At 43.5% G+C, this 20,550-nt stretch overlaps 2 protein-coding genes across 2 annotated transcripts in view; one reads left to right on the forward strand and one right to left on the reverse strand.

Moving 5' to 3' along the window:
- Positions 1 to 2,299: 2,299 nt before the first annotated feature.
- Positions 2,300 to 20,550, forward strand: part of T265_07906 (hypothetical protein) — a gene marked incomplete at both ends in the record, with an annotated part of 41,341 nt that continues 23,090 nt past the window's right edge. The window contains one exon of the mRNA XM_009173564.1: positions 2,300 to 2,487. Within this exon, the coding sequence (XP_009171828.1) occupies positions 2,300 to 2,487 (188 nt within the window). The remainder of the gene's footprint in view (positions 2,488 to 20,550) is intronic.
- The window catches only part of T265_14427 (hypothetical protein), a gene marked incomplete at both ends in the record, with an annotated part of 13,115 nt that continues 10,726 nt past the window's right edge, over positions 18,162 to 20,550 (reverse strand). Inside the window, one exon of the mRNA XM_009173565.1 lies at positions 18,162 to 18,949. Within this exon, the coding sequence (XP_009171829.1) occupies positions 18,419 to 18,949 (531 nt within the window). The remainder of the gene's footprint in view (positions 18,950 to 20,550) is intronic.

A 20,550-nucleotide genomic window follows, 5' to 3' on the forward strand; every position in this document is an offset into this window, starting at 1 on the left:
AAACTGGTGTTGCACGTCAAAAACCAGCCAATAGGCGCTAAATGCGACTGATGGTAATCAGGAAATAATAGGGAATATACGTTCTGTATTTGATTGCTTCGAAAAAGATAGAAGAACGTGTGTGTCGTGTCTCGATGATGAAGTGGACCCGGGGTGGTGTAAAACAAATAGGGAGAAGAGGACAACTCTTTGCACGTCGATGTTGGCCATGAGCCTGGCACTGTACGCTGAGCCTACCCCGTGCACATAAGAATGGACAGCTATCATTTGCTTGTATTCCTTGGTGTTGCCGGACAGGTGACATCCGGGACAATGCAAATTCAGTCACAGGCAAACAACGATAACCTTTATCATAATCATAATCATCAACATCAGCATCGACAGCATGACATCAGTATTCAACACCGATGACCTTTTATGGTTTTCCTGAATTACAGGCCAGGCTCAGAACCACCCGCGGTGGGCAATGCACCAGTGCTACTACAAAGGCGGCACGTATACGAACGTACCGTGGCGTATGGCAACAGGGCGACTCTTCTTGACGAGTGTACCCATCCAATGAACGAGGTTTTTATCCCTCCCGCATTGTACCAGATCCGCAGGGCGACAAGCCACCAAGCAGTCGTAACCTCGGTTTGTGCATTGATAAATGGCTAAAGCTACCAGACATTTTATCTGGTCGGGGTCAACCAGGCCAATACGGCATTTCAGTAAGTTGGAACAAACAAACAACCACCGAAGGATTCAAGTCGCGGAGGAAAAGCGGACGGCTGCTAACTTTTGGGCCATCGGGGTGAAAAGGAAATGTTCATAGCGCGTGTACTATGGTTAAACGACGACGAAGCATTGGCGTGAACCACCATGTCAAGTAGAGGCGCATTACAGTGTCACATGTATGTGCGAACGAGGAGGCTACAGTTCTAAACAAGTATTTCAACCACTGTGCACCTTGAGAACCACCATTTGACGCGCGTGTACTGCACCGGATCAAAGGATGCGGGATGGTCCTGACAAGCGAAGAGATAAGGCTTCGGCTTGTCTAAGGTTAGTTAAATCTAGTCAAAGCAGGGTATCGGATATTAAATAGGGCTCGCAGAGCTATTCACGGATGGAACCAGGATTGAAAGAGCTTGGAATATGTTGGCTTGACGCAGAAGCACATGGCCGAAGGTAATGAAATAGAACAAGTTCAGTGGTGACGGGCATGAAAACACTTATAATGTCAGGCACTAGGTACTGTGCAACACAACCACACTCTAGAGAGCAGGAGCAGACGTGGTTCCAGGAGGTGGGTTTCTGCAAAGGAGATGGATATAATGGTGATTTATGGACAAGAACCCTTGGGAGTGTAGCTGTCTTACTTGTGAATTAACGCTAGGAGGTTTGGGCCGGTGAATTTATATGCCAGGAGTAAATAATGGGACAGTGGCGGTAAGAGCGCAAATTAAAAAGGCTTAAGGCCCATTTCAAAGAAAATGTCCAGTGTAAGCTGTGGCGTAAAAGGACGCTCGGCTTCCCCAACCTATCAACCTAGCGCGCCTAAGCCGTAAGGGATACAGCTTAAGAGTGGGTCAAGATGGGTTTTCCGAACTAACTGAAGACGGCAAGTAAACATGATTTATTTAAGAAAGATCGGCGAATGAAAGCACGGAGCTTGTGGACGCTAGCCACTCTTTACCGTGCTTGTTGAGAAAACATGAACAGACAAGAACAACTAAGACATAGGTGTCTGACTTCGGGACCATGTGGGAGCAGTGAGTAGATGGGGATGATTCGGAGGAAACACAGCAGTTGCGAAGTAAGAGTCTGCTGCACCAACAGGGTCAGAAAATAACATCCTGTCAGCCGCCAAAAAACTCAGAGTTGCAGACCAATTAGACAAGCAGCACCTGTGAAATATGCGCCCCAACATCTTAGATTGAAGAAAATGGGCCACGACGGTAGACTCCTTGCGCTTTCCAAGAGCTACTTTGGAGGCGATAACCTCAGTAATGGAATTGTTAGTCATAATAAGAAAGGAGAGATCGCAAGATTTACGGAAGAGCCTACGATACTTCTAAATTTTATGGCCTGGAGCGGATAACCGTCCTGCTGATCGACAATCAGAAACATAAGAAGCTCTTGTGGGGGCAACTAGACGCAGTAATCGTAATACATTGACGTAGGAAAGTTTGTCCGCGCTTTGCGCGTCACGAGGGGTGAATAGCTCGTCCTAGGTTTTGCGGCTCAACGAGACTGCAAAGGCTTCAATAATACCGGCGGAAATGAAGGCGGAGTCTGAGGAAGGAGTGGTAAAAAGATGAGTACTCGTCGAGCTGCAAGTGACAATACGATGGCCGCTATCAGGAAACTTCGGACCAACTGCAGAGATGCGATAAAGATAACCTTTGACAACGGCAACGTTCAGGGTGTGGAGAGTGCGTGTTGGATGTCTCACAAACTGGGACTAGTCTTCGATGTCGAGTTGGGCAGGCAGAGGAAAAATACGTAAATGGAAATTTGTTCGGACCAGAAGATCTCAGCAAGGTTGAGATCACGAACGATTTATTTGTTTTGGTGAGGGAGAGCTTAAGTGTGGGGAAGAGGCTTGAATATTAGGTTAATCGAATTTGAGTATCAGAGTATGGAAGGGGCACATATGAACACCCGACGGGCAGGAAGCTAGAATCTTCAGTATCCACCAGTGGGGGATCGTCAACATGAGGTACTTCCAGTTCGATTCTGGAGTATGTGAGACGGCCACCACCACGGCGATGGGAACGATCTGGACGGGAGGTATTGTGTCCCGGAAGCGATATAAGGGCATCAGGCGTGTTAGGATGGAGCAACGTCTCAGTGATGCATATGAATGTTGGGCAAGCTAGAGTGGAGATAAATTTGATGCAATACAACCTAGGTAGGCGGGAGCGTGTTGATTAGATGGACAGAAATATTATCAATGGGAGCAGAGGAGGTTAGCAGGGTGGCGAGTGAAAAGTTGATAAGATCGGGGAGATCACTATGGAGTGTAATAGGGGCAGAGGAATCAGGGGTCGAATAATCGTTTGTAATAGTGTTGTCAACAGCATCAGAGGATGGCAGCATATGTGGCAGTCAAACAGAAGCAGCGGGATTTAGGTCACGCAAAATGGATGGACTGTCGACGGGTTTCGAGCAACCTCATGAGTAGTATATTTCAAAGAGCAGACACAGTGTTTAAGAGGAAGGAAATAAGGCGACACTTAAGGAATGGGGGGTCTGTCTTTTAGTGCCTTCAGCATCAAATCGTGGGGAGCGGAGGAGACGGTTCTTCAGACTGGTTTGATTTGAGGAGGCGAAGTAAGAGGCCTATGGTAAGGAACGCAAACTAAGGGAAGGTGCCAGGGTGCCGCGAGGAAGCTGATGTAATCAAGCTTTCTGAGAGCGGCGGGATTCTTTGGGAGTGAACAGGAATGACCTACTTTGGCTGCGGTGGAGGGCGCAATTGAATGGAAAGTCGGGATCTAGTCAAAGGTCGTAGAGTTAGTGATGCACGTCTCTTCTGAAGAAGTGGGGGCTGTGATGCAGTAGGCAGTTTAGGAAAAGGCATCCCAGGTAAATAATATGTGGGTAGCCGGCGGGTGGAGCTTAATAAAGGCTAAGATGAGGTAATGGTAGTCGTGGTTCAGAAATCCCACTGAAGGACTGGGTGACAAAGTTTGCGGCCTACATGTGTGTTTATGTGAGATTTGGACTATATTTGTGTTTGTAGACCAAGGGCGAATAGCAAGAACTCAGGGAGCTTGTGCAAGAGAAGGTGTTACGATACGAGATATGCAGCATGTTTGAGCTGGGTGAGATGGTTGACTATGCCGAAAATTGTCGAGAGATTGAGGGCCAGGCTTATCGGCTTTCCAGTGTAAACGGACGTGTACGTATTTGTTGACCATGAGCGCATGAAAGACCAACGGCGCAAGAACTTTACCACCGGATTTCTATTCCTATTTCCAATCCCACAAACTGTACCGGTGGGTTCAACACGTCCACGTTCTCCACTCCAATTCCCGCACTTTGGACCCAAATTGCGGGAAGTAACGAATAAGGAAGTATTCGAGAATATGGGTTGTTATAATATTGCGTTCGTCCAACGAAGCGTCCTATAAACCTATAAGACATTCAGCCACAATTAACAACATTTGCAGAGTAGAATGTAGTTAGCTTCGGCATAATAAGCACAGGCCTCTTTGAGTCTACGATTTACCCTTTGCGTTCAGGGAGACTTTGTAGAGGCCCGGACTACTAGAGGAACAAGCGATGAAACGTTGATTTTAGCACCTAACCGGCTTTTATACCGTCTCGACCTATCCATCGCCTAGAAATACTCGTAGCCTGGTCCAGACCGCAAGAAGCTATCTCTTCTCAGTGTTATGGTGAGTGGCCTGTAAACTTAGCAAGTGAGATTAGCTACTCAGGTGGCGTTTTTCTGTGACTCTTCGCCTAAAATATTGTTTGAGTGAGTAGTGTATCAAGGTCAACAAATACCCCGATTTGAAAAACACACCTTAACGAAATAATGGTAGTATACGGTGTCTGTCATTTTGATTGGTTCATATGTAAGTATTGGTGGTGTACAACCTTGCTTACTGGGCTTTGGCTCATGAGCTTTATTTCTGTTTTCCATCCACAGAAATTGTCGTGAACACCTGCCTTCGGAGAATCACTGTCCCCTGGTGCTTCCATAGCGTGCATATTACATAATTGGCGACCCTGCCAGGATGGTTAACAGAGTAGACCTACCACCAAGATCCTGGCTCTTCATATGTGCATAATGGTGAGTGGCCTGTAAACTTAGCAAGTGAGATTAGCTACTCAGGTGGCGTTTTTCTGTGACTCTTCGCCTAAAATATTGTTTGAGTGAGTAGTGTATCAAGGTCAACAAATACCCCGATTTGAAAAACACACCTTAACGAAATAATTGTAGTATACGGTGTCTGTCATTTTGATTGGTTCATATGTAAGTATTGGTGGTGTACAACCTTGCTTACTGGGCTTTGGCTCATGAGCTTTATTTCTGTTTTCCATCCACAGAAATTGCCGTGAACACCTGCCTTCGGAGAATCACTGTCCCCTGGTGCTTCCATAGCGTGCATATTACCTAAAGTCTCAGTTGGCCGGAACGGCTATTAGGCTGATATAGGTGATTGCTGCAGGCAAATCGGCAGCTACAACATTTGGCGAATTTTTCCACAGCGTACGACGCATTCGTTGATGCCATATGGTATCACATTTGACAATATGCCACTTATAAGTTTGGAAATATGCATTATTAACAACCCAATGAACATTTAGTATAAAAGATGAAGGGGAAATGAGACAGCAGATTTCTGGTGCATCGAGTGCATTTTAGCTTCAGTCGATGTCTTACGCGAATGGTTCATTATGGCCTGGCAATACCTAAACATCAAACTACTCTGGACCATGTTATATCTCAGATATGTAGCCCTGATTGTCACTGCGAGTTGTTGCTTTCTACAGTAATCTTGAGCAGAAACCATCCACATGCAAGCATCTTTATTACTCAGATAACTCACTTATCCATATTTTAACTAAATATTTTGTGCTCTGTTCTAATTTTGCAGCTAAAAATCAGTGGGTTACTAAGTGAAGGTCCTTCTGGCAACCAAAGTCCCACAATCTCACTTTTTAGCGGTCGCCTTCTCTTCTAGTAACCATTACATACGTTTTCCAGTGATTCGTACTGCAAATGTATACCCGTAAGAAACCATTTTCTCTTTAATACAGATTGTTCTGTTCCACTTTTCAGATACTGACAGACGGACAGCAAAATGTCCGGAAGGCTAGCAAGGCCATGAACTCTGGGGTTATCTTTAGGTCCTGTATCCTCGTTTTTATGGATCCGCCACCAAGCATTGGATAGTCAGTGATTGAACAAGGAGGTCAGTTAGTTTTACAACAGTGTGTTTGAATGTTTAATTTCAGGCTTGAGCACTACCTGTGCTTTGCCGCGGTTTAGTTTTCTCAGCTCCCCTGTAACTTCTTTATCGCTAGTGTGAATAAAATGTGAACCTATACCAAGCGTTTTTTGGATACCAGTCATTGCATGAATACGCTGTGTCTAATCCGGTAAATGAAAAACCTCTGGCATAAGAAACCATGCGGTTTTATGCTGTCGAAACCATTGAGAGTAACGTTGGTTATCATGGCGTTTTTATCCTTGGATTGGGAAACGCACGAAAGCTTTGAGACTTCCTGCTACATTTATGATAGCCCTGATATGTATGTACATGAAGCTATGTTTTGTTCCAACCGCCTTGTAGAGACAGAAGCAAAAACTGACGACTTTTATGAGCTCGGCTAGAGAAATTCCTCTCTATTTTTTGTATAACTCATTTTTGAATGTGGATGGTGTTAAGCATATTGCGTATCAGACACCACTAGCGCGAGTCAGGGTTTTGATCACTCACCGCTTAATCATGTTTACCCACCGTATCGGTTAAGCTTTCTGGATGTGTTTTCTTGTACACTCTAGGGCTGCATAGACCTAACTCCTCCAGACACAGTAGAACCGGAGAACATGCTTACTGCTGTTTTATAAGGATAGATGAAGGGCTCGTCGTCGCGCAACAGCTGAAGCGGCCGTGTGCTAAGACTAAACTCTCAAATCCATGGCGCAAACTCACATGAAGCAAAAAACGAAAAAATTACAGGAATGAACGCCATGTCCAACCAGTCGTTTTACTTCCAGGAACTGCAATTTAAAAAGCTCCCAAAGTTGTATGTGGAAGAATGGAACACGAGTTCTAGATTGGAATGAAATAAACCATGCAGGCAACCATGTGCAAGCTGTTGGACTTTTGCATGGATACATATTTAAACCTTCGATGAACAAATATATCAATAGTTGAAAGGGACTCCTGTGAGGTCTCCAGTATCAGGATGTATCTCCGAGGCGGTAATGCAAAGATGACAAAAAGCGGCCATACTAATTTTCAACCCATAGCGGTGGATCCGCTTCCTGGACGACCCCTTTTTCATCATGCAATTAAATTAAATGCACAATGCCTACAGACTGCTCAATATCGTATTTGAAGATGTCAACTTTACAAAACTGGAGCGGAGCAATCAACTAGTATTCTCTGACGTTTTAGTGAACAGAGGAGTGAGTCGGACTCTGGTTACCTGCGCATCCCGTAAGCAGACAGAAATCAAATACCGAATCGTAACAACAATCGTGTAATTCACCACAAGAATAGTTGCATTCACACCCTGGTCAAGAGGGTGGAGACACTTTAGCATCGCAGAACTATGGAATAGGGAAGTAAAACCTGCTTAGAATGCTCCAGAACAGTGGATATGCGAGGAATTTTATCGAGAGAAGCTTGAATGAGGATATCTCAACATGTAGAAAAAGCGACCGAGTGGAGAGCTTCACCCTATATCAAGAATATATCTGAACTTACAGCTATATTGTTAGCTTAAAAAGGGACCCCCTTAATCTACAAGTCGAACTCTACCTCACAGAAAGTAATCACAACACCGTAAGATAGCCAAGATAAGACCAAGGGGAACAATGTTATGTGCTAACTCCACTGCAACAGTTGCAATAAGCTCTACATATGGACAAACTGGGGAGATTATGCACATGAATGAAGGAACACAGCGCATCCGTCAATAGACATGACCCCATATGCCTGATATTCATATATGAAGGTTTGAAAATTCGAAAATTAAACAAAACCCACCCAAGTACGCACTGATGATGTCTCCTCATATGGTGACGAAACGTTTGCAAGCCAATTACCAAGCTCAGCGAAAAGATCAACAACCACCTGATCAACTACCAATAAAATCACCCGCGCTACCAACATTTCAACATTACGGAAACCCAAATAGTTTTGCACATAGAAGTACGAGACACGAGAGGGAATTTCTGGAAGCGCGGTACCGCATAACTGATTTAATCAACCGATGCATTGAACCAGATCCAGTTTACGCATCATTAAGTGCGGAATACCCAAGCAGAACCGGATATCGTGTTAAAATCAAGAAACAAGAAAACCTTTACAGTCGTATAAACGAAGTTCACAAACTAGAACCCAAAGGACTCAAGGACATAAATCACTCCAGCACCCAATAGACTGCTAGAGGCCAAGCACAAAGGCTACGTGATCTTCGATCAACCAAGACCTAGGATAACAGATAAACCAACAGAACCACGTGACAGAATAAACAATCCTGGTCGGAGGTGAAATCCGGCCAGTAGCACGTGTAGCAATACACACAACACTACTCAATACACAACAACGGACCCATTGCTTCTCTCCAGTACAAGCCCTAACAGCACGATGACGATATCTTTTCGAGGTGTTTGCAATCAAATTGCCAAGCTGACGCCATCCACACTACCTGAGGTAATAACATTTCCCTCAATAGCAAAGCATGTAGTGTGTTCTGAACACTTGGACATGCTCATCTGCGGGACACCATGCACACCCATCTTTCCACCTATGACTCTTATCAAATTCCATGAAAGCGAGCCTCCCCAGCAGCGTGATGTCTGCATCCACTTATGCTGTAACACGAGTTAAATTGATGAATCGCTACCCATTGCTTGTCACTCATGTGTGGAAGAATAAATATATTGCACACCATGATTCAAATCTATTTGAGGTAAAAAAAAGAAATAAAAATTAACGCCTTAACACCGAGTGAAACAATATGTTCTCTCGGGGGACCTCCATTTCAGCATTAGTAGTTTCAGCTCCGAAATTCATAATTGATAAAGCGCTAAGACAAACACCGGAAGACCACCACAACGCCGGAGGTCAGATCATCTGGGAGAGAAACTCATCAGCATGAGTTAGGCAGACGTAATTGTTCTCCTTTCTGCAAAAAGGCATGAATCACAAGCATTTCCATAAAGATGACTAGGACCATCTTGTCCTTCTGCGTAGGATTTGTGCCAACACTGTGCAAAGTCATGCGGCAATGTATGGACATGCCCCACAAAATTTAGGAAATGACGTGGTAGATTGTGGGACACCATACGTATCTCGGAGGTTTTGTTATCATCATCATCATCATCGACAGTATGACATCAGTGTTCAACACTGATGCTTCACTGCCGTGTTGTGTTAGCCATGAGGGCAATGTAACAGATGAAGTAAATGCAATACTGTCTAAGGGTAGAGTTGTTTTTGCTAAATTTCGCTACTCGAGGCATCAGAAAAGCATATCAATTGGTCTTAGATAAGATATGTGTCAGACTACAGTACCGGCTGTAGGTTTGGTCAATTTGTCAAGAGGAACTGAAATATTTGAGATATCTGAAAACCCATGTTACAGAATTATAACTGACATCGGTTTAAACCAGAGAGTGTGTTATGAGGTGCCTGGGAAATGTGTCTTCTTAGTCAAGCAAGACTCACTTTTCTAAAAGAAAACATCTAGAATTACGAGCCAAACTGGTTGAGCCATTTAGTACGCAAGTTGAGTTGCCGCTAAATCAGAAAGTGTTGTTTTTGGTGTTTGATTCGTAGTGGCGGCAATCTAGATGTGGAAAATGTTTAACAAAAACTTGACATGTCGTTGAACAAACAGTCTCAACAAAATTGACCTTACATACTTCAGTCAGTTTGGTGTAAATTTCGATTTGGCCTAATGAAAATTTCCGCGGACGAGCTGATGAAAACATGTTTTCCTTCAACCTGATCCGTGTGGCAGCTAGCAGTTAGATAAGGAGACGGCTCAAATTAGCATCGAATAAAGACTTCGTGGTCACTTTCACTGGACAAAAATTCTTGAGTTTCCAAAAGTATCTGATTGCTGGAAAATTTGGTATTTTTTTCAGTTAAATGTCGGTCTGTTCACCGAGTTTTGAAATTAATTTGCAAACGAATTCCAAACGTTCTGTCATGATTCGAGTTGATGTCATCAGTATGCAGGAGTCAATCGGAAAATTGTTGTCAAGCCAAAAGTCAGAAAGAAAAATAAACTGCAAATAAAGTTGGCTCGCTTCATAGCGTAAATTTTGAGTTCACATTTTCTGACGTGACGAGTTGAAGGCTAAGTGTGATTGTATGGCCAGGGAGACCATCTGAACAAGAATATAATTACGCAACGATAGATTATTAGTTCTTTTGTTTTTTTTGTTATTATTCGGTCAAGTAGCTTGCTGCTTGCTTGATGAGCTTGACGAAATTCTTGCGAACTTCCTGTTGCCAACTATTGTGACATCATTAGTGGGTAATGGTGTATCCATGCCTCTTGGGGCGTTTGGTATTGTTAGCGCGACACTCACCAGGTTTGTGTGATTCCCGAGATGACCCCAGCGAGCAAGTTCAATTATGTTTCTTCACCAAAATGACCAATCAAAAGCTTGAATATATTTTAAAACAGTCTTGTAAGAAACGAATGAGTTCTTCATAGAATTCGTAATGATATTCCAGCAACGAATGACTTGTGAATTTACCCTAAAGTGACTGATTTGCTTCGCCTTTGTGATCAGAGGTTCCGTCTGATTGCTGATAATCAAGAGCTGACATGTTGCCTTACTTTTTGCGTCCTGAATAGACGGATAGGTTAAAAGGGCATTTGTTGAATCGTTATGTAATCGAAATTTGGGTCAAAGCATAAACTGCGTGCCACATTTGTGGTCCCGAAAAAACGAATAATCGGGAATTTAGTCAATCGATTCCCAGAAAAATCACTAAACGGCAGCAGTACTCCTTATCATACAAACTGATATTTTCATTACAATTTTTGCCTAACCAATGCAGTGGGTAACAAAAACGAAATCAAGAAGAACAAAGACGTTACATTCAATAAGTGTACAGCATCGTCTTACGGTACCATGCTGATAATGCTAAAGTGGTCGTTTACATGATTGTTGAGTCTAGCTTGGTTAGAGCGGATTCGATCAATTTCAAGAATCTTCTTTCTAAACGGGAAACTGCTTGTTTCGCAAGGCAAGAGTGCGTATAAGGAACCTAGGGAACTTAGCAACAAACGACTTTGGCCAGTGTCTACTATTTTGCTTGGAAATCGAAACAGATGGGTAGCCACTTATACTCAAGTCACAGGTGGCGGCTAACAAAGATGTAAGCCCAACCTGAACTTCGGTCTCGTCTGTACTTTTTATCGACCTAATGACTGCCCCTTTTCAATGAGGACGCTTCCCGACTTTGAATCACCGTTCGTAATTTCATTATCCGCTTACATGTTTTTATACGACATGCAACCATACTTCCATTTCTTTAGCCCCAGTGCGCTTGCACACTTGCCTCTACATGTAGATCACAGTTGTCTATGAAGCACTACTTGGTGAGTGGTAGGTTCGGTTTGCGAACCTTTAATTAAAGCCCGCCTTTATGTTGCTTTGAACGGGACAGTCGGAAACGCACGCTCTTTAAAAATCTTAGCACAAGTTTTCACATGGTAAACCTAGCTACTCTCAGGAAGTAAAAGTAAACTTACTTAGGAATATTATTCATTTCCGGAAACAACTACGAAAGTGAAACTCCCGAGCTGATTTTCGTGTTCTGCCGGTTTTTTGGATGTAACAGATTTTCCTAAATTATCGGGTAATCAACACAGGCCACCGTACATGACAGTCAAAAAATTCCCAGACTCACAAGTCGGTAGAGTTACTAGGCGTGATACTAATCCAAAAACGACATGGACAAACACATTGAGACGTATTCCAATCTATCAACTCCTCAGGACATTGGCAACTCAAATCCATCAAGCTCGAAATAGTAAAAACATCATAGAGAAAGCCATTATAAGGAACTAGAACAATCCAAAACCCTACGAGACTGGAAGTTACGTCCAACCTGATGATCGTGATCACACCGGATCCTCAATGACAACTGCGTCTAATAACCATGTGCTCTTGGCCGGTGAATTATGTCACTCCATTCGGGTGATCGAGCTCTCTGCCGTGCGAAATAGCGAAGGCAGATTGTACTTCCCAGGATTAGATAGACCATTTCCTGGATCACTTGCAGTTCCTGCATTTTTATGACAAATCTTGAAATGCTGTCCCACTGGACANCAGCACACTCTTTCCATGCAACCTTCATAAGCTCGGATAGTTTTGAGCAGGGCTTACAAATTACGAATATGTTTGCTCAGCAGCAGCGTATACATCACAGTTCAGGTCAAGTAGCTATCGTGCAAGTTCATAACATCCGAAAATGCAAAGTACAAGAAGTGGATGAGCAGAGACCACATTTACCGACGCATCTAAGCAAACCACCTAAGATTAACCCATTCTAGCAGTGTGGTAGTTTGTTTCCACCGCAAATCTGTATTTTGCTTGGACGGTCTTAGAGGCCCCCACATAGTTGAGTGCGGGCACAAGAATGAGATTGGCAAGGAAAGTAATTTGCTATGCTTTTCGACAGCCTTGGTGCTCACATGTGTACAAAATTACCCGGATTATTTTGCTTGCATTTAGCTATAGATTGAAGTTCATTCGGGCGGTAAAAGCGAGCGGTTTTTCGGGCCGACCTTCCTCAGAGGAAGTCAGCAGCGCTGCCTCCATGAAGATCGACATGCTTGTCGTCTGGGGACAGCAACTTATTGCCTTTGCACTTCTAAAGCAGAAAGAATACGACATTACCCTAGACTGTCTCGTAGCATGATTGCTCTTGGTAGGGGATCGCGCTGCTGAGGGTCTGATTGCTTTGGTCTTCCTGGTATGATTACATCTTTTAGAACGAAGTTCCAGCCAATATAACCCATGGAATCATTGCAACTCTCAAACTCGACCACCACGTCAAGATAGCGGCTGTAGGTTGGGTCGTTGACAAGCCTCGCATGGGAGACCGAGATTATCACAAGGACATCCTCTAGTATGGCTCAACGGGTCACAGACGCACACATTGTCATACCACGGTAAGGTCAAATTTCTTCATGACCAGCTGGTAGTAGGCCGTAAAATATTGATAAAACATGAAAACAGAGCTCTGAATATTTCACTGCAGAAAAGATATCGGTTTCCTATGTCTATTTTTAAACTGTCTCATTTCTCAGTGGATTGTACTAAGGAACTCTCACGTAAGATTACGATCTCTCCTATAGTCAATGGTAATTTATTCAGTACTGGCAGTGTCAAGAATAGTGAGATACATAAACCCTCAACCTTGATAATTTGCTGAAAGTACTTGAAAAGCCCATGAGCACTTTTAAAATTATCCCAACCGGGGGCGCAGTTTACATGAAAGAGTCATCTCAACCAATTTTAGTTCATCTCTGAAGGCTGTTATCAACACTAACCCGTTTCTTTTTGAGGGGCAAATTTGATTCCTAGATTTACATGGTCCCCTTAGAAAGGGAAACTATACTCGAAGAACAAACTAAGGCGTCCATGTGGCCAGTCAGCCTGTACCCTTGTTTGATGTTTTCACCGTCAATCTGAGTGCACATGGTTCCCGCCTCCCTCAATTGGTTTGTTTGCTCTGTCTTGGGTCTTTTGTCGCATGTATTAGGTAGTACATCGGCCACCAGGACGATATCACCTTCTTTGGGTCTATATGCTTGAACTGGCTGCGTAACAGATCTAAACAGGCCGCAACAGGTTAAGTGACGCCCTTCCCAACAGCATAACTATAGAAAATTTACTGAACCTGATTGAACGGAAAGCAGCAATAAGTGACCCATCAACCTGAAGCTCTCACTGCGCTAAAAGAACGACAATCAAAACATGAGGTTTTCAGGGGCTGATGACCACCATCTTTGGCAGACCAGCTGGAAAACTGTGCCAACAATCTAAACAACATACCTGGTGGAGATTACACCTGTGAAAATTCACTCGAATTCGACGAAGCGCACCTGGTATGTTTGTTAATCTGCAATTTCCTTTCGAGTGAAAATGTGAAGTAATTTAACTAGATACTTTTGAACAGTTATATTAGAGTATGCCGTGGGGCACCTGGTGAACATGTTTGGATGTCGTTACACCTATTTCAGCACACACTACCAACGTTCCCTCTTGTAAACATTTTACGGATTTTTCCCAACCTACATCGAAATGGTCTGCAACAAAAGTGACCGATGCTATTTGAAGGAACGCAGTTCGGACTATTCTAGAAAGTTGATTTTTGTTTGTGATTTTATGGTGCTGAGATGAGAGTGAAACTTCTTTCTGCGACCTAGTTCTAACCAGACGCGCCTCAAACCCTGTTAGAGGGACACCAAACAGTACAGGATCTTATGCACGATAGCCAACTGTTACGAGGCTGGGGCGATTCGGGAGGCTCAGTGGAAACCCGAAATCCCGTCTGCGGTAACCACGACCTCAGTGATGCTGACATTACTATGATGTTTTTTTCGCGAAACTCTTCCCGTCCAACAGTCAGGTCTGTCCAAAACTGTGGCATGATCGGACATAAGATGTCGAGCGATTGTTAAAAAATCCACGGACACAAAAGCAAATCCAAGTATTCGAAAATGTCAACAATCTACATTTAGCCACTTCCTTAAAGTAGCGGTACTCAAGGAAGTATGTTATATTTCGAACTGGTCAACATCAAGTAATTTTGCACCTTGATGAAACGTCAGATGTAGATTCCATATCACTTTCATCCTGGATGAGAATTCGTCATCCTCCATAAGACCCAGTGAAGGAGATGGAACGTCAATGAACTTCAGTTACCCTTACTGGGAGATATCTGAATGAAGACTGACGTCTACTGCTGACTTGGGTCTGGGCAACCTGGCATCTCAGAATGCTTACCAGCCCTGTTTACTCACAGCAAATACCATTCGACTACTTTTCGGATGCTCTTGACCCGAAATCCTGATGTTTCTGGAAGAGTTGGTCGATGTACCGACACCCTGGCTCACTTGTGGTATAAAGCCGATTCCAAAAGCCAAGGACGATGAACAGCCTAAAATAAATGTTAAGTCTGGAACAGGGGGAACATCACAACATGTGATTATAGCTCGCTGAATAGGATTCGCTGACGTATAACAACTTGTTGCGTGCGGGAAAAAGCAAGGCTAGACAGGCATGACTCCGATTCGACAATGAGACGAGGATTCAACCAAGGTAGTGGGTCAAGGGAAGTCGATTTGAGCGGTTCAAGCCTAACCAATCGGCTATGCGTACGCGTGTGGACGGAAAGCGACTGGTTGTGTGTGTGTGTGTGTGTGTGTGTGTGAATAATTCAGAATGCCTGTTCAACAAGCAGGGCGACCGACCAATGTGCATTCAACGCACGAATGAAAAGATGACCAAGAACTACTCAGAGAGGATGCTTGTTAGAGCCACACTCACTCAGGCGACGAAAAATGCGTTAGAATTATCCATCCTATTCACAGTCCTTTGATAGGCTCTCCACTCCCTAGGCGCATCAGTCAGATGAGGGTTATATATGGGATTCAGATGATAGAAACGCTTTGAGGGAGGTTCAGTACAAAAATGGTCAGCATTCACTAAAGTTGAGATAAAGCGTTGTTTAGGAACTTTTGAGGGTAAAACCTGTTTTTCTTCGAAGCAAATCAGTCTGTTTGGAGACGAAAGGGGAGTCGGCGTACTCACCCTCAAGAATTTCACCGGTCTCAAATGATGGTGGTTTCTAGGGAGTCAAACCATAGTACGTAGTGTGCACCAGGTGGTCCGTATTAGACCTGCTATCCCCATTCCGTATTCTGCATATCCGGCTGTTGAAAAATTTCTACGGCCAGGCAGAGGTTCCCCGGGCTTACGAACGAATTCTTCAGGCGGACTGTGACGACTCCAGCTGCCGAAACCAGTCTGAACAGAATGAGCAGTGCACAGCTTATGAGTATTATGCTCCAGCCTGTCGATATTCCCCAGCCTACCAACTTAAAGGGAAGCAAAAGATGTTTCCACTCAGTGTTTCATCTTTGCAAACGTTCCACTGCAAGTGTGCGTGATTATCTACCTACAACTATCGGAACACTTAGTCAGTCAAAGGTGTACGACACACGGTTGGCCTCTGGTTGATGATGTAACAGCGACTTGCCCTGTGGTCCACTAAAACGTGATGGTAAATTGCAAAATTACAAACATTACCTAGTTAACAAAAAGACGGTTTCGAAAAGATTTAAGGCAATCAAACTTTGTATTTCTCCTCCGTTTCTGCTGCAGCTTTCCGTCAGATTCATAGGGTGCTTCCAGCGAAGTACGGAAGTGTTCAGAGAGGAATTTAGAAGGGACGTGAATTTTGGGTGTCTCGAAGTGTTCTGACTCACTGGTATGCGTCGTGCCCACCTCGGCAAGCCGAATGAAATGATTCTTTGGCTATCTCCAGTGACACTGTGAGATTTCTATTACGTAAACATGTACAACTTGTTGAGGCGTCTCGACATAGTTAGTTGTAGGCATTCAAGGCAATCAATATCATTTTCACGCCAAAATATCATAGAAATGTGCTTGGCTGCGTAGCTACTCTGGTTTTGGAGGGAAACTTCGGCAAATATAATTTAAAAGTGGCAAACAGTTCCCAGAAAATTCGAATAAAGATTAATATGTCCTCTTCAACCAAGGGTCTTTAGTTGCCCAGATGTACAATTAATATGAGCCCGGAACCTGATCCTGGCAAGCTCTGCAAAATTAAGAAGCCATTATTTGGAAGCCTGACGGCAGTTCTCTTTTGCAATGTTCTTTGAACACATATGAACTTCACCAGAACCTTTCGTTTGAAATATGTAAAAGAAATTAAGATATTTTTAGACATTTCACAATACCTGTTTTGGTCCTTGCCTCAATTCGATCAGTGTTATCGGTCCACTGGCAGTTGAGCAATTAAGCTGCGTTAGAAATAACGCCCAAACGATGAATTTTGTCAGTGAAATAAACGGGACACTGGAACCAGATGAAACATACCCAAAAGAAGCGAATCAATGAGTAGAAGTCCGCGTTCAGTGAGTTAACACATCGCTAGGAAGGCAAACTGAGCTATGCACAATCTAGTTTGCTTACTTGCAGAGCTCAACTTGAGGAGGGCATTCGTGACAATAAGAGTCGCTCAATAACGCCCTAAACCGAGAATATGTACTCTTCAATATGGTTAAACCAGAGTTAGCTACAAAGACGTCGTGTGAGTCTAAGTTGAGGCAGACCTGCTCCTGGAAACATATTTTCTAGATTGACGGGAAACTAAAGAGATGAAATTTATCATACAAACGGGCTCCAAAGATACTTAGGAAGCGGACCGAAGACGTTGGGACAGAGTGTGGTATTGCGGTTTAGAATGAGACAGCCCAATAGGAAATGTCAGTTTTTATGATCGCGGGCAGTTTTACCAGTTGGATGGCCCCACTTGGACAAAGTATGATATGTCGGTCCGTGTTGCAGAAGATTTTTTTGCGTGTTATCATGTTATCATGTGCTATCATTAGACGAACTAATTGCTGAAACTTAACCGGTATTCTAATATCTCTTCAACGTAACCCCCAGCAGGCCTATGTGGAACAATAAGAAAACCAACAGGGAATGGCGTCGAGTTTCCACTTCCGGTACATTCATCACGCAGATGGACCAAGCCAAGGGTTGCTTTTCTCAGATTCCAGGGACTAACTCCACATGTTGAGATGTAGATGGGAGGAAACGGATGATGAGGATTTTTACAGATCATCTCATACTGCTCATGCCAAAAATAAAACGAAACCTTACGGATTATGTTCATAACGGGGGCTTAAGGTGGCTTGTATGCAACGCTGTGTAGGTGAGAATAACGGTACGCTGCTGACTACGAGGAAGTCCATCTAGTCTGCAAGGATTTGAACTAGAAAATACCTGACATCACTCTGCTGAAAACCCAGCCCCGATAGGCTGATAAACGAAAGTAATCCTTTGGGTTACGAAAGCTGGTACACCTAAAGCACTTTTCCGTCATACTACATAAAAAGGAGGCCTGTCCAAAGGTGCACTTGGTATGAATAGTAACTAGGTTTGAATAAGCAGTTCCGGAGATAAAAATACTCTAATTTTCAAGGGCGCTCCCCTTAACATTTTTATGTGTACTCTGGTAGGATTGCATTTTGTGGTTTCTTGGAATGGTGTCTGGAAATATTCAAAAAAAAAATTCGTGCAAAATAGTTATATTTCAATCGTTTTTTTCCTCCAAATCACTGTTCTTTTGTTACGAGAGGATAGAATAAAAGTTCCTGGCACGTTAATGCGACTGGAAAGGTAAGATGTACAAAAGTTCTGTGAGCATTTCACTCTGATTCATAAGTGAGTGGGTTGAGAAGCTTTATTTTTGGCTGAATTTGAGTGGAACGACCATGTCTTCAACCAACTTGCGTATAAAGAAATGAGGAAATAGTCTACGATTCACGGAAATCTGGTGAACTACCGATGAAGTAATTGGAAAGACATTTACGGCGCCAGACGTTACAACCGCGGCTGAGATGATTATGTCATAGAAAAAAGTCTGGTGTTCACAGGCGGATTTTGAATGTATCATTCAGAATCCACCGATGTTGTGGGTTGTTGGTCTGAATTTGAAATGGAAAAATGGACCCTGGTATTGCGGCCTGCTATCGGATCAGCTTTCATCGACCTTCTGATGGGCAGGGTGTTGGTGTGAGCAGCTGATTTAGGATGGCAGCTGGATGACGCGCTCATTCTCAGAACTGTGGCATCCTCAGAAGATTCCCTAAGGTTATGTTCTGTTGGCGACTTAATCATACATCTTCGTATAACGTTCCCGCCTTCGACCGAACCATCATTAGTTGAATCTTCGACATTCTCGGGTGGTTGTTTGCCATCGGAAACAATTTGCTGCTTTGGTTCCACCGGTCTATGATCCGAGACTCTGTGCTGTGGATTCACACAGCTGAAAGTTGGTCCCACATCAAGACAGTCGGATTGCCTTGGACGGATTCCGGCAGTCAAACAGTCTGGTCTGGACCCATTATGAGGATATACAGTGGGTTGTCTCTCCAAGTAGCAGTTAAGTAGTGCGTTCAGCTTAGCTTCAATGTTGCTGACCTGTACATAATGTTTGAAGTAAACAAAGATTTTTCATACTTGATTGGGACGTTCAAGTAACTGAAACATAAGCATCTCATGAAGAGTCCCCTAAACAACTCTACAATCAAGCGCATTTTGATCAGCCTAATTCGGAAACAGCAAACATCAAAATAGCGGTGCAAAACCAAAGGCACTCCATCAAAGTTACATTACGGACTACGGAATAGTTAGTTTAATGTTCTAAAACTGGCCAGGCGATATCTTTTTACCTCAACACTCTGTGATGCTGAATTCTTAACACTGTGTTACCCGTACTCATAGAAGTGATTGAATTTTCTAATATCCAAGCACTAAGATTCATGTGGTTGGAAAGTTAGAAATCTAAGACTGCTTGCAGATGCATAAAACTGGGTTGATTCTTTTTATCGAGAGTTGGACGTACCTCTTGTATTTCATTTAACTTACCGCTCAAATCAAGGCTCCTTTTGTGGCTCTAATTGGACAACCCATCTGTACTTCGAAATGACCTGGCCACAAGAATATCTGAGTATGTCCATTGTATGCTTCCGTCGGCATGGTGTCCAGACACCTCATGTTATGCCGTAGCAACATAAACAGAATGATACATCCTAAAGGAAAAACTACTCATCTGGGCTGCCAATGTGGCTGTTTAGCTGAACGGCCGGTTGATACTGCCGTGGATATTTAGGTGACATATACGGCAGTACCGCCGAATGACCTGATAGGGCATTTGTAGTATTGAACGCTGACTCCTCAAGTTCCCGCTCTCCCCATATGTCTTTCGTGAACATTTGTTTGTTAAAACTTGTGCCCATAGCCTGTTCATTCACGCCCGATATTTGGCCAATGCACTCGGTTAGCAAATTCATTCGCGTTCCGATGACTTGCTCATAGACTGGGGTACTACATCTTTCACGTTGGATGACGTATATGACTGCACTTTGCCCACCATCATACCAGCCTGCTATCCTCCTGTAATGGGACCTTGAAGGAACACGGATAGTCACTGCTATGATGTCTCAGTAAGCTGAATTGAAACAGCTACTACGTTATGTACTATCCGTGACTTGAGCTTCAAAGTGTCTGACGAGAGAAGTGAGAGCAAAGTGAGAATAAAGTAAAGGGACACATGTTCAGATCATTTTAGGGATTCATGCGGATCCACGGCAAACTGTCTGCTTAGAACGATGTTGGTTTCTGTGCATCCATTAATCTGGCCCCATTCAGGTCACGCTGAACTCAGGACGATATCTTTCCGGACAAGAAAATCCTAATTAAGGCATCGAATAGCTGATGAAAAACCGGAAAATCAGACCTCACATTTGCCTTAAATGACGTGGATCGTTTCCAAGCATACGGAGGCATATGTGGTAGTGATCCGCCTCCAAAATTCTCTTGATACTGTATAATTCTTGGAGTCAGGCTGTATGAAGAGTGGCAATCTGGGCATATGAACATAAATTGCTGCATATTATGGATCTGGTAGGGGAAAAAGCTGTCATCATCTTGCTGTTGCGGCCAAATCTGATGCACACTATTAAAAAAAATAAGTGCACTATATTCTACTGCCGGCAATCCGGGTTCACAGGTGGGAGGCT

The sequence above is a fragment of the Opisthorchis viverrini genome (genome assembly GCF_000715545.1).
Source record: "Opisthorchis viverrini unplaced genomic scaffold opera_v5_195, whole genome shotgun sequence".
Taxonomy (NCBI): domain Eukaryota; kingdom Metazoa; phylum Platyhelminthes; class Trematoda; order Opisthorchiida; family Opisthorchiidae; genus Opisthorchis; species Opisthorchis viverrini.